The 12,838-nt window shown below is 47.8% G+C and overlaps 1 protein-coding gene and 1 long non-coding RNA gene across 2 annotated transcripts in view; both read right to left on the bottom strand.

Annotated features, from left to right (window-relative positions):
• The window catches only part of LOC116235970 (uncharacterized), a 42,235-nt gene extending 41,102 nt beyond the window's left edge, over window positions 1–1,133 (bottom strand). The window contains exon 1 of the long non-coding RNA XR_016468381.1: window positions 574–1,133. This is a non-coding gene — a long non-coding RNA (uncharacterized LOC116235970). The remainder of the gene's footprint in view (window positions 1–573) is intronic.
• A 1,242-nt stretch (window positions 1,134–2,375) lies between these two features.
• CAVIN2 (caveolae associated protein 2) lies at window positions 2,376–11,472 on the bottom strand. Its single transcript, XM_031601137.2, has 2 exons — window positions 11,050–11,472; window positions 2,376–4,798 (listed from the first exon to the last, which is right to left on the bottom strand). The coding sequence occupies exons 1-2, from the start codon at window positions 11,437–11,439 to the stop codon at window positions 4,010–4,012; spliced, it is 1,179 nt and encodes a 392-aa protein (XP_031456997.1). The 5' UTR covers window positions 11,440–11,472; the 3' UTR covers window positions 2,376–4,009.
• Window positions 11,473–12,838: the final 1,366 nt, after the last annotated feature.

The raw sequence follows: 12,838 nt of genomic DNA, 5'->3' as shown, positions 1-12,838 counted from the left end.
ACTGCTGGGGAAAGGCTACTGCTGGGGAAAGGCTACTGCTGGGGAAAGGCTACTGCTGGGGAAAGGCTACTGCTGGGGAAAGGCTACTGCTGGGGAAAGCAATAAATAAATGAACCAATAAAACCTGTTTTACTGTTGACATGCACATTTGAAACCTGACAAATACAATCCTTATCAGACATTTATTTCAGCCAAAGTACTCGTTCCCCTGCAATTGGGGATTCAGGCCTTATAAGACCAACACATGATCTATTAATTTCCCATTTATCCTTATTCCTGGATCTCAAATCTATCTTCCAATTTCTCATCATACTTCATAAAGGACTTACAGCAGTCACTGCCACAGAGGCCCTCTCTCTGTCCCCCACCTTGGAACTCTTATTCCCCATTTCTCTCAGCAGCCTGCAGTCATACTACAGGAACTGCTCTTCTGCAGCACTGCCTACAGTGATTCTCAGTTCTATAAAATGAGGTGTACCATCAAGCAACCCTTCCTGTGAGACTTGTGAATACAGCATAAGAGTCCCTGACCTCAACCTCCAAGGCAGTACTTAATCACACAATTGTTCTTACCCTGGTCTGTGCACAGCAGACACTGCAAAGTTGTACTGCAAAGTTGGGAGGATTGGCTGACACACCCGAAGGCTGTGCTGCCATTCAGCAAGACCTGGACAGGCTGGAGAGCTGGGCAGTAAGAAACCAGATGAGGTTTAACAAAAGCAAGTGTAGAGTCTTGCACCTAGGGAGGAATAATTGCATGCACCAGTATAGGTTGGGGGATGACCTGCTGGAGAGGAGCTCTGCGGAGAGGGACCTGGGTGTCCTGGTGGACGACAGGTTGGCCATGAGCCAGCAGTGTGCCCTTGTGGCCAAAAAGGCCAATGGCATTCTGGGGTGCATTAAAAGGAGCGTGGCCAGCAGGTCGAGGGAGGTGATCCTCCCCCTCTACTCTGCCCTGGTAAGGCCTCATCTGGAGTACTGTGTCCAGTTCTGGGCTCCTCAGTACAAAAAAGACAGGAAAGAGTCCAGCGAAAGGCCACAAAGATGGTGAAGGGCCTGGAGCATCTCCCCTATGAAGAAAGGCTAAGTGAACTGGGTCTGTTTAGCCTTGAGAAGACTGAGAGGGGACCTGATCCAGGTCTATAAATATCTAAGGTGTGGGGGGCAAAGTGGCGAGGCCAGACTCTTTTCAGCAGTGTGCGGAGACAGGACAAGGGGAAATGGCCAGAAGCTGGAGCATAGGAAGTTCCGCACCAATGTGCGCAAGAACTTCTTTACGGTGAGGTGATGGAGCACTGGAACAGGCTGCCCAGGGAGGTGGTGGAGTCTCCTTCTCTGCAGATATTCAAGACCCGCCTGGATGCCTACCTGTGTGACCTGGTGTAGGGATCCTGCTTTGGCAGGGGGGTTGGACTCGATCTCTGGAGGTCCCTTCCAACCCCTACGATTCTGTGAATGCCTGCTGTCTTTCCCTGTCCCCCAGCTGTTCATATAGCCTGTCCTTGGGTCTGCAGCTGACTTCACAATGAACAACCACTACCAACACACAGTGTCAGTAATCGGTACTAAACTTAGCAATAAGGAACCCAAAGGCTTTCCCTTGGAGTTACTCCTTCAGTGTATTTGGGGTCCCAGCAACCATCTAATGCACTATTATTTTTTTTTAAAGAAAATCCATTCTAAGTAGTATCTGGTGGGGCCACCAAATATAATACTATAATGCTACAGTGTGATAGAAAGAACAACAGTAATAGCAGCATTGCACAATCCTAGGCTACAGCAAGGGAAAACAAGTCCAAATGTAACAATTGTGGATACAGAAACAAAAGAAGAAAATCTCCTTACCTTCACAAGCCTTCAGCTATGCAAGGAAGCCCCGTAACATACCTTTACCTCCACTGCCAGCCCTTAAAAGAGGTCTGGGAAGGGGTGGATCCTGCCTCCAGCCCCTCCGTTCGCTCAGATTCATTGCTTACACCTGAGCTCCCCTGCCTTGGCCCTGCCTTCCCACCAGGTGCTCAATCACTGCTGCAGGCCCTGGCTGCCTCACAATTCAACAGCACAGACAGCCCAGGCGTGTCTGGAAGCAGCTCACACAGTTCAACACAGATATGCTTTCAGGGCTATTTAAAGTGGTCTGATAAAGAGTGCATGTGGAGCTGGCAGGTTTGGGGGAACTGTCTGGCTGTGCTCGGGTGTGTTTGAGGTCTGATGGTGTCTGGAAGCACAGCCTGAGCACCTTTGGTGTTCGCATCACTAAATGGCAGCACTGAGGAAGAAAAGCAGGGGATGTCAATGCACTCAGAAATGCCTGACCTTTAAATTTAATCTGCTGCCTTCTCGCGCCGCTTCTCCCAAAGACTGAAAGACCTCTGTTTCTTGTTATGCTTTTATTTGTCATATTTGTCGTTAGTTACAAGTAAAAACATTGGAGATCCACTGTAGTTAATACAAAATAGAAATAAAGTCACATGAGTTACGCCTTATTTTTTCCTTGCAAACAGTATCTCCTAGATGACGCTGTATACTTCAGAGCTTAACTTCTAACAGTACTTGCCTACTGTAAGCTCTTAGCAACTAATTTCCAGTGTGATCTGGAATGTGATCTGTGAGGTCACAGATACCACCTCCATGGAGCAGTATCTGCTAAACATGTCACAATGGCATTTTTTGCTGTAGTTTTTATTCCCCCTATAACTGGTGATGCTAAATACAAGTTGAAGGAAGCAACCTTTTAGTGCAGTGTTAAGCATCTGTAGAATTATATTTGTACGTATATATAAAAAATAACCCAACGCATAAACAAACAAGGATGTAAGGTGATTGTTGCAGGTGCTGTGCTTCCCTTTCTTCGCTGCACCCTCATCTTTGTGAAGTGACAGGAATGAATGTTCATAGCAAACGGGCTCCTCCGGAACGTCTCATTTTCCACAAATCTTGAAAAATTAGGCGTCCGATTTTGACAGCACGGAGGTGATCCCGAGCTAAGTTATTAACAGAGAATCAAATCTCGTGCCTTTGCAGACTCGTTCCTATGTAAACTCATGCCTGTCGTCATATTCAGTCCCTAACGCAATTTGCCCTCGAGGCATGCCTAAAAAAGCATTTTCCCCTTTTTGAAGCATTGCCCTTACATCCCTGTTATTATCTAACTCTTTTGTGTGGATATAACTCTATATATGAAATAATTTGTAAAAAGATAAATTATACTGTTTCCAAAATACTCTGAGATACAAAGTTGTGCAGTGCAAAGTTCGATAGCAGTTTGTTACAAGGATTAAGGATTAATTAATTAGTGTTATCTGAGTATATATTCTTTAAGCTGGAAGTATAGACTTAATATAGTGGGCTTTTATTTTTTGCTCCCCCCCCCTTTTTTCCTTAACACTTCGTAGCGTTTCATACTTCCTTCAGACTATCTCTGTGTTTCTAATGTTTCTATCAAACTCCTCTCTCTCTTTTTTTAAACTACTTCCGATCCATTAAAGGTACAGCAGCTGATTACACATTCAAGCCTGTCGCTAACATATTTCTATAACTCCGGTAGTTTGAAGTACATCTTTTCATTTCCGTATAAACACTGTCATTTCTTCTAAGTGAGAGACTACTGGCACAAAAATCCTGTGCCCATAGAGACTGATGGAGCCAACGTTTCAGTTTTGCTATGTACTCTGCCCTTTTGGCCTTGCAACATTAGGGAGCAAAGCTCCACATCAGCTGCGCAGGTTTGCAGCTACAGAGGCTCTCAGCACTCACAGAGCATAGCGAAGAAATCACTTTCAAGTGTTCTCACCATTTCTACACTCACATACAAAATTACTGACAGTACTAAATACTCCGAGAGAGGGAAACAGAAGTATTTGGGCATTCCAATACGACGCGGTAAATTATCATTGCAGAGAGAAGGCTGGAAGAAACCCAAACACCGCTACCGCACGGGTAGCAGAAACCAGTCATTCACCTAGGCAAAACCGTGGGCATCTGGAAGCTGAAGGATGGCTTTGACGTCTTAGGCTGTTTGGTCTATCTGCAGAACAGCTGCTTGGGTTGTTTCTTCATCGGAATCTTCCATTTCTCCGCTGACCGGTTTGCTCCTCTCATCGTACAGTTTCTGGCTGGAGTCTTCGAGAGGCACCCCGTACTCTTCATCATCCTCAACAATGGACAGCTCAATGTTGTTGTTTGTCACGGCGCTGCTTTCCATCCTGGCTTCTTTCTCCAAAGAATCGATGACGGCTTTGCTCTCCTCAGCCAGAGACGTGGTGGGGGTCATATCTGAGTGCATGTCGGCGAAGGACATCTCCTCCTCGTTCTCGGCCTGCTCGGTGCTCGCTGTATCTGCCGGTCTGTCTTCGCCTTCAGCGGGGCTTTCTCCTTCACGGGATTTCTTCACGTTGAACGTGAGCGGAACTTTGAAAGGCGAACTCTTGGAAGAGGAGGATTTCTGATGGTGCACTGTAAGGGATTTCTTAATCTTCTCTCTCCGTTCAGGTGAGACGATCTTCGTGCTGATCTTGTTCATCTTCTTCTCGATGTTTTGGCGGGAGAACGCTTTCTTAAGGCTGTCGACCTTCTTCAGGCTGGTCCTTTTAATTTTCTCAGCTCTTGACTCTTCTGCTTTCTCGTCTGCGCTGTCGCCCATATCATCTTCGTGATGTATGTCATCCTCTGAAGATAATTCCACTGTATGCAAGGTTTCTTCCAGAGTTTTGTTCTCATCCACGGGCTCTTCTTTTCCTTCTGTAATGCTGGGAATAGGCTCCTTTGCAAAAACACTGGCAGGGATCTCATTTTCCTCCTGAAAGAAATGACAATATTTGAGTTTCATAGTTCACAGATTTAATAAACAAACCACAACCTTGAACAATTATTATTATTTTTTTTTTAAATTCCAACAGTGAGAGGAAGGATGCTGTACATCTCTTGCTGTTTCAGCGTATTTAACCAGTAACAAGCCACTCAAAGCCTGCTGAACCATTATCTGGTACAGTTTAAGACTAATGAGCTGTCAACTGTTAAGATTTCTCTTTCAGAGTGACTTGGAATGTATACATAATGGAAATTCCATTATTTGTCATTTAAATTAGCTTCTGTTTTTAAACACTTCGGAGGTTGTACACCTATCCTTGAGAAGAAGGGGTGATATCGTGGCTACGGAGGCGTTGGTGCAGACAGATCACCTCTGCTGGCTTCCTTCCCAACTAGAAGAAAAGACATTGAAGCTTCTTGGCTAACACCGGACTTAGCATGGTGTGTAAAGCACGACCCACAATTTATTCTTCTCCTTTCTACGATCACAGTGATCTGAATATTACTTTCAGGAGTTAAGGCTGTGAAGTTTTGCCCACTGGATGTATAATAAGATTTATTACTCCTTGCCTGACCCTACTTCCTCTGGATGGCCTCAGGTCTTTGGGAAGAGTTGTTTGGGTGGGGATGGCCCAAAACACTGGTGCTAGTGTTGATGTGCCTTAAACTCACCTCAAAGGCCTCTGTGCTACACAGAGGACTGCTCAGGCACTGAGAATGCTTCTCTTTCTTCATGGAGAGAGAATCAGGGAGTCTGGGGAAAATCTGTAGACCTTTCCTCTCCCAAGAGTCTTTCTGTAGAGTAAGCCATGTGGCCCAGGATATTTAGAATGCATGCTGTTCTACAGCTATTTAGAGCACAGAAAAAAATAAGAGGGAAATTTTCTTAGTGTACTGGGAAATAGTAGAAATTAGTAACTGAGAAATGAAAAAAAAGCTCTGTGATTTGGAAGGATTTATTTGGTCTTTTTTTGCGTTTGTTTGTTGTTGTTTTTTATAACAACAAAAAAAAATATCATTAGATATGAGAGCAACAAGTGCTGAGTGAAATGGTTGTAATAGCCTCAGCTCTCTCCCCAGTGGGCCTGAGCTTACAGTTAAAAGGGGAAAAAAGGCCACATACACTGCCAAGTACATGCTCGTTATTTCAGGGCTGGGCATACAATTGTGAGTGCTGAGAGCAGTGTCCTGGGTTAGATTTGCTGGCAAGGCTGTATAAGGATGGCAGAAGATGCCATGCTACTTTGTGCAGTTCTGTTTCTTTCTTTAAAAATAAAGCAGTAAAGGCTACTGTGCTACACCCTTCTGCAGCTCAGCGATACGCTGGTGAATAACTGCACACTAGTGGGACTTGGGTGTGCTGGCGAGCTACGCTGCAGGATAAAGAAAAGCGTCACCAAAGGGATGGCTGGGTACGGTCTGGATGCTCCCATGGTTTGGGTGCAGTTGCACAGACGGCGCTTTCTCTGCGGTGGGAGCCCTGACAAAGCCAGCACCCTTCTCCATCTGCTGCTGCAGTTCTCCTCGCAGTGACCACAACTACAGAAAACACCTGTGCCAGCTGTAAGCGAGCGTAACTCTTACTGCAGTACAAATATTTGTATTTTCTTCCTGCTGCAGATAATGAAATGTGGATTACGTGAGTGGGTGCAGTTTTAAATTACTCCCTAGAGCATGAGAACTCAGTAGAAAACATAATTTTCTCGTCTTGTGCATTCTTTGCAAACCTAGGTAATTGCTTATGGTTTTAAACAACTCAGCATTCAGCTGCGAGCTCCTGAATGGCACAGCAAACTGATTTCAGTACGTATGGATAGGCTTTTGACTTGTGACTCTAGGAGAGAGGCATCACACAAGCTGAGCACAGAGAGGTTAAACACAGAAGTGACCAGCATGGCTCTCTTCAGGGACAAACTGTGGCCTACTAAAAATACAAGCGTGGATTTTATTTCACCTTCTGTCAAATTTGCGACTCAGTAGAAGGGAAACAATCAAATTATCCTTGGGTTTTTTTTTTTTTTAGTAATTAATAAAACCCAACCAAACAACCCTCTGTGTGCTAATGAGCCAATGATACAACTAAAAGCTGATTATAGGGGGTCTTTGGCAATCAGATAGTACTGGCAGTTGAGAAATCGTGTGTGTCCAAGCTTCCTGTATGGCCTCGCAAACACCAGCCTCTGGGCACCACTTGCTCTGCTTGAAAAATGGGAGTAGCATGCTTTCCTATCTCACAAGTATAGAAGACCTCAGGATTATGGGAACCATTAAAATGCAAATAAAAATAAATGACTTAGAAGGCTTTGGAAACGCAGAGGTAGTGCAGTAGGAGTGTTCTGTGCTGCAACAGCCTTTCCCATTTCAGTCACTGGTATGGCATTATAAGTGAGCTGCTGTTAACTTTTAGGCCTAACGTGTCCACATGACATCTGTATTCTCTTCTGATAAACATCTGAGCTGTCTGGTATTTCATTTAGAAAGATGAGAACAATGCAGTTAAAAATGCTGACGGTTACGAACTGCGTAGCTATTTTCCATGAGAGGAGAGGGAAAAAAAAATAAAAAAGAGGAGCAACTTTTTACCTTTTCCTCTTGATCTAATCTAAAAACATAGGAAAGGAGCAATACTTCTTTTCATTATCTACGTTTGAGTTCAAAAATGGCACTTGCATTTTCTGATGTCAGTTTGTACGTAGCTTGTGAGCCTGAATTCTGTTTTTCCTTGTAGAGCTGAAAAGAAGGGTGCAAGATCTCTGCATGCGAGCTCTTGCTAATGCCAGGAGTATCAGCAAAATCGAAAGCAGAGCCTTCCTCTGGCTGTGACCAGCTCTTCCTGAGAACCTCCCATAGATCATCATCCACAGCACATGCTGAGAAGGAGCACGGCAGCCACGGTGAGTAGTATATCTGAAGCCTGAGGGAACAAGTGGATGTGTGCCTGATGCTGCAGCAGGGAAGTGCTTCCGTTTGGGTTTTTGTTGGATTTGCCATATTGCACGTAGAAAGAGGCCCTCAAGAAGGGCCTATAGCAGTCTGTGCTGCTAGGTGCTGTTACAATGCCTAAATGATTACTAGCCTCAAGCTTGTTTTGCTCTGCAGAAAGGTATTTCTGTCAGAACGTGACTAATGCTTCTAAAAGCAGCCGGAGCTCCACCTCCACCTCCTTCCCACCCGTGTTCTTCAGATCAGCATGTCCCAATGGGGCTGGAGCTGCAGGAGGAGGAGGATGCGTCTGGCTGCCCATCTCACGTCCTGTGCAGGCTGCGGTGTCTGTGGCTTGGCCACCCCATCCCATTGCCCTAGCTGGATCACATCCCAGGAGCCACGCGAGATGTTTCTGTCATTAATCTATGTAAGAGTAACCAATATGGAATCAGAGAATCATTACAGTTAGAAAAGACCTCCAAGATCATCTAGTCCAGCTGTCCAACTACACCAATATTATCCATTAAATCACGTCCCTTAGTACCAGACCTACACATTTCTTGAAGACTTCCGGGGACAGTGACTCCACCACAGGGCAGCCTGTTCCAGTGCCTGACAACTCTTTCAGAGGAGAAGCTTTCCCTAATATCCAGCTTGAACCTCAGAAATGAGAGCACTCATCTGGGGATGAAGCATTCACCAAGAGCAGCACCTGACATGGGTTTGAGTATCAGGGTGCTCAACCCCAGGCTATAATTTTGTCATACTGTATCTGGCCTAGTTTCACTAGCAAACGTGACATTTTACTGAAAAGTTAAACACGGGCCTTTCTCCTCTTGAATTCTGCTTCTACAGCTAAAAGTAAAACAGCCCACCAAACCACCACCAAAAACCCAGTCATGTGGCAAGCACAAAATAACAATGCCAAAGCTTAACAAGGATTTTTGAAACAGTCATTTCAGTGTTTTGCTAAATTGCTGTGTCATTTGTAATAACTTCAGCATCCCCAGACACTTGGATACGGTGCCATTAAAACATGCCACTGATTACTGCAAATATACTCAAACTAGGAGCAATGCAGACAGTCTAGGGAGAGAAAACTTCGGTTTTGATTTTCACTCTAAGCTCCTCCCTAAGCTGGAAAAGCAGGTCCTACTAAGAAAGGTGCTGTGTGACGTCTGTTTTCATTTTGAGTTGAAAAGAAGTCTCCCCAGATCGAAGAGAAGTTGCACGCAACCAGCTTTACCTTTGTTTTTAAAGAAATCTGGCATCAGTATGGCCTCGCTGACTTCTCCTTCCTGGTATTGTTTTTCTCTGGAAAAGCAGAAACCCCAGCCAGCCTTCTGCTCCCTTTTCCCTCCCTCCAATTACCCCACGTTGGCTAGCACTCCTCTAGCCCCAGCCCCTCCCGTGGAGAGGCTGCTTGTGCTCCTGGCAAGTTTTCACTTTCCTGCTGGCTGCATCCTCCCAGTGGAAAATCCCACCTCCTGCCTGGAGCGAGCCCTGGGCGCGCCCCGGAGCACCCCAGTCATTGCCTTCATCAGCTGAATGGCAGCCTTTCTTATGCTTCTACTCCCACTGTAGGTCAGTGATGTTCCCTTCCCCACCAGCACACGGTCGGTGACATCCTTGTGACAGAGGCTGTGTTTTAGGACCCAGCGTTAAGGAAGGGCTTTGACTTTAATGGATGTAAGCAGTTCCTAACTTTGCAGGGCTGGTTAGTGGCAGGAAGCAAGCTGTCAGTATGCTGCTTCGTCCTCCAAACATCTCCTGGTATGGTTTCTTTTGCTCACAGCCTGCAGTTGTTGTGGTAGCAGCGGGGTCCCTGCACAGCACACATACAGCTGTCTTCACTCTATGTGCTATGCCTTCTAAAAATGCTAAAAGTTTCCCTGAAGGAAAACACTGTATAGCTTGTAATATGTGTCATGAAATTTCCTTCCCCCTGCTCAAGTTAAGCGCACCCTCCCCTTGGGGTGCAGTCAAGATGTGGGCCGGGAGGTGCCCATTCTCAGCTAACAGGAGGTGGCCGTGCTCTGACTCACACAGGCAGCTCCCAAAGCCCTCAGAGGAGCCCAGCAACGTGCATCTTTCCATTTAGCTCTTCCAGGAATAATTTCCACATTCCTTCTGGGGTGGAAACTACAATGGCCCCTCCTCTCCGGGCCACACCACACACACTGTCATTTGGGAGAACAATAAGCAGAGCGGAGGGGGCTTCCTCTCCGTGAGGATGTGGCTGGGCACTGGCCAGACCTGCCAACTTTGTCAAAATTAAGGGTTTGTTTGGTTGTTGTTTTTTTTTTAAACAGGAATCAACTGTCCAAGAAGCAGAGTGAGCAACCGAAGCCATAATACGCAGCCGACAAACTCAGTGTACTGAGCTGTGACACACCCAAGCTGTAGCCCCACATCTGCTCTCCATCTCTGGTACATTCTGTAGGTCTCTTTTTCTTTTTTTTTTACCCCCCTCCTTTCCTTTTCCTTTTCCTTTTCCTTTTCCTTTTTCTTTTTCTTTTCTTTCTTTCTTTCTTATTTTTTTTTTTTTTTTTTTTTTCCAGATGTAAAACTCACGTCCTATGTTTAGTTAAAGCTCATGCCGCGTTCTGTCCAGCCCATTGCTTAAAAAGGGGAAAATATGCAAACTGCTGCTATCACTGGACAGGCTCCCGGGAGGTTTCGCTGCATTTTTAGCTCCTCTCTGATGGGGTGGGAGTGGGGCAGGAGCTGCACTTCTGCCCTGCTCTTGCAAGCAGATGAAGGGTGGCGTTCAGGGGCTCTTTCCCCAAGCTGGCCAAACATTAGCAAACTGGGAACATTCCCAAAGTTTGCTGAGAGTTAACTAAAGCGGCTCTGTGCCCAAGTTTGCTAAAAGTTAGGAAAACAAGGGATCTGTGTGCCAAGTTAGCCATGAGTTAGCAATACGGGATTGCGCTCCAAGTCTGCAAAATGGGCTCTTTCTCTGAGTTTGCTAACAGCTGTTAGCAAAACTCAGAGAAGGCTCTTTCCGAAGGTTTGCTAAGAGGGGTCATGGGGCCTTCCTCGAACTTCACTAAGAGCCGGGGAAAGAGCTTCCATCCCCTGTGTTTGCTAAGAGTTGGCAAAAGGAGACTTTTGCTAAAAGTTAACAGGCAGGGCTCTTTCCCCAAGTTTGCAAAGAGCAAAAAAAAAGGGACCTTTCCCCGAGCTTGCCAGGAGTTACAGCGGGCCCTTCCTGCAGGCTGACGAGGCGGCAGCAGCAGCAGCAGCAGCAGGGCTCCCTCCCTCCCCACGTCCGCCAGCAGCAGCAAAGCCCCGTCCCGCTCCGCTCCTCACCTGGAAGATGAGCACTTTGAAGCGGTCCCTGCGCAGGAGCTGCGCGTGGTGCTGTTCCAAGCGCCGCACCTGCGCGCACTGCCGCTCGAGCCGCTCGCGCACCGCGCGGGTGTGAGCGCACACCTTCTGCGACTTCTCCAGCAGCTTCTCCACCGCCGCGCCCGTAGCCCCGTGGCTGCGGCACAGCTTGCCCAGATCCCCCTGGATGCCCTTCACCGCCCCTTCCAGCCCCCGCTGCCTCTGCTCCATCTGCCGCTGCTGCCCTTCCACCGACTCCAGCATGGACACCAGCTTTTCCAGCAGGGCCAGCACGGTCAGGGCGTTCACCTGCCCTCCGCCCGCAGCCTCCGCCGGCGGCGGCACCGCGTTGCCCCCCGCCGCCTCCCCCATGGCTGCCCCGGCGCGAGCCGCCGCCCGCGGCCGCCGCTCTTAAGGGCTGCGGGAGGAGCCCGGCACCGGTGTCGGCCCGCCCTGGGCGGTGGAGGGCTTCCCGGGGCGGGCCGGTCCCGGCGCCGGGCTCGAATCCCATCGCTCGTCGTCGGTAGGTGGCGAGAGACACCGCGGAATGCGTACCGCTTTCCTGACTCCCGCGGCTCTTCCGAGCCTTCTCTAATGGTTCTGAAAGTGCTCGAGGTTCGCCCTGCACCCGTACTCTGTGCACCACCGGGAGAAACTGCAGTAACGTAGCCAGCACGAAATGCGAATGAAAAAAATACGAAACTTGTCCCATGCCCTAGCAAAGCAAATTCATGGGTAACATCTCTGTCTTAGCTGCAAGGCCCCTCAGCCCACACCATAGACTATTCTTTGGGAGACCCATGGCTCAAGAGGTTCTGCTTGGTGCCACCCACCGTGGGGATGCACCGTGAGAGGTGTGGTGCTGTGTCAGAAGCGGTGAGATGGCCCCAGAATGGTGCCTCTTCCAGCCAGCCACGGCATTCCAGCTGGTGGCTTTGACAGCAGCTGTCAGATCTGATTACATGGCGCATTTTTTAACAGAGATGTCAAGTCGGCTGAGCAGTTTGGTCTTTGAGGAATCAGCATTTTGATCACAGAATTGTAGAATCACAGAATTACTTGGGTTGGTATGGTGCCACCCACCAGCGTAGGCTGCCCAGTACCCCATCCAACCTGACCCTTAACACCTTCAGGGATGGGGCATCCACAGTTCTCTGGGCAGCCTGTGTCAGCACGTCACCATCCCCCGAGTAAAAAATTTCTTTCTAACATTTAACTTAAATCTACTTTCTTTCAGACCACTGCCCCTTGTCCTATCACTATCAGACCGTGTAAAAAGTCGATCTGCTTCCTGCTTGCGAGCTCCTTTCAAGTACTAGAAGGTCTCCCCAGATCCTTCTCTTCTCCAAGCTAAACAAACCCAATTCCCTCAACGTTTCTTCGTAAGTGAGGTGCTCCAGACCTCTGATCATCTTCATGGGCCTCCTCTGGACCCAGTCCAACAGCTCCACATCCTTGCTGTACCGTGGGCCATAGGTTAGGACGCAGTACTCAGATGGGGCCTCACGAGGGCACAGTACAGGAGGACAATAGGACAATCACCTCCCTTGCCCTGCTGGCCACCCCTCTTCTGATGCAGCCCAGGATACTGTTGTCTGATCCCAAGACAGACCCCTGGGCGACACGGTTTGTGACCGGCATCCACCTGGACATTGAGCCATTGACAACAGCCCACTGGCTACGACCATCCAGACAAATATACACTGAATCCTTCAAATCTATCTCTCTCCAATCTAGAGATAAGAATGTTGCGTGGGACCGTGTCAAAGGC

This window comes from Phasianus colchicus, chromosome 7 (assembly GCF_987193195.1).
Source record: "Phasianus colchicus chromosome 7, bPhaCol1.hap1.1, whole genome shotgun sequence".
NCBI lineage: Eukaryota > Metazoa > Chordata > Aves > Galliformes > Phasianidae > Phasianus > Phasianus colchicus.
This window is presented reverse-complemented; position numbering and strand designations above follow the sequence as displayed.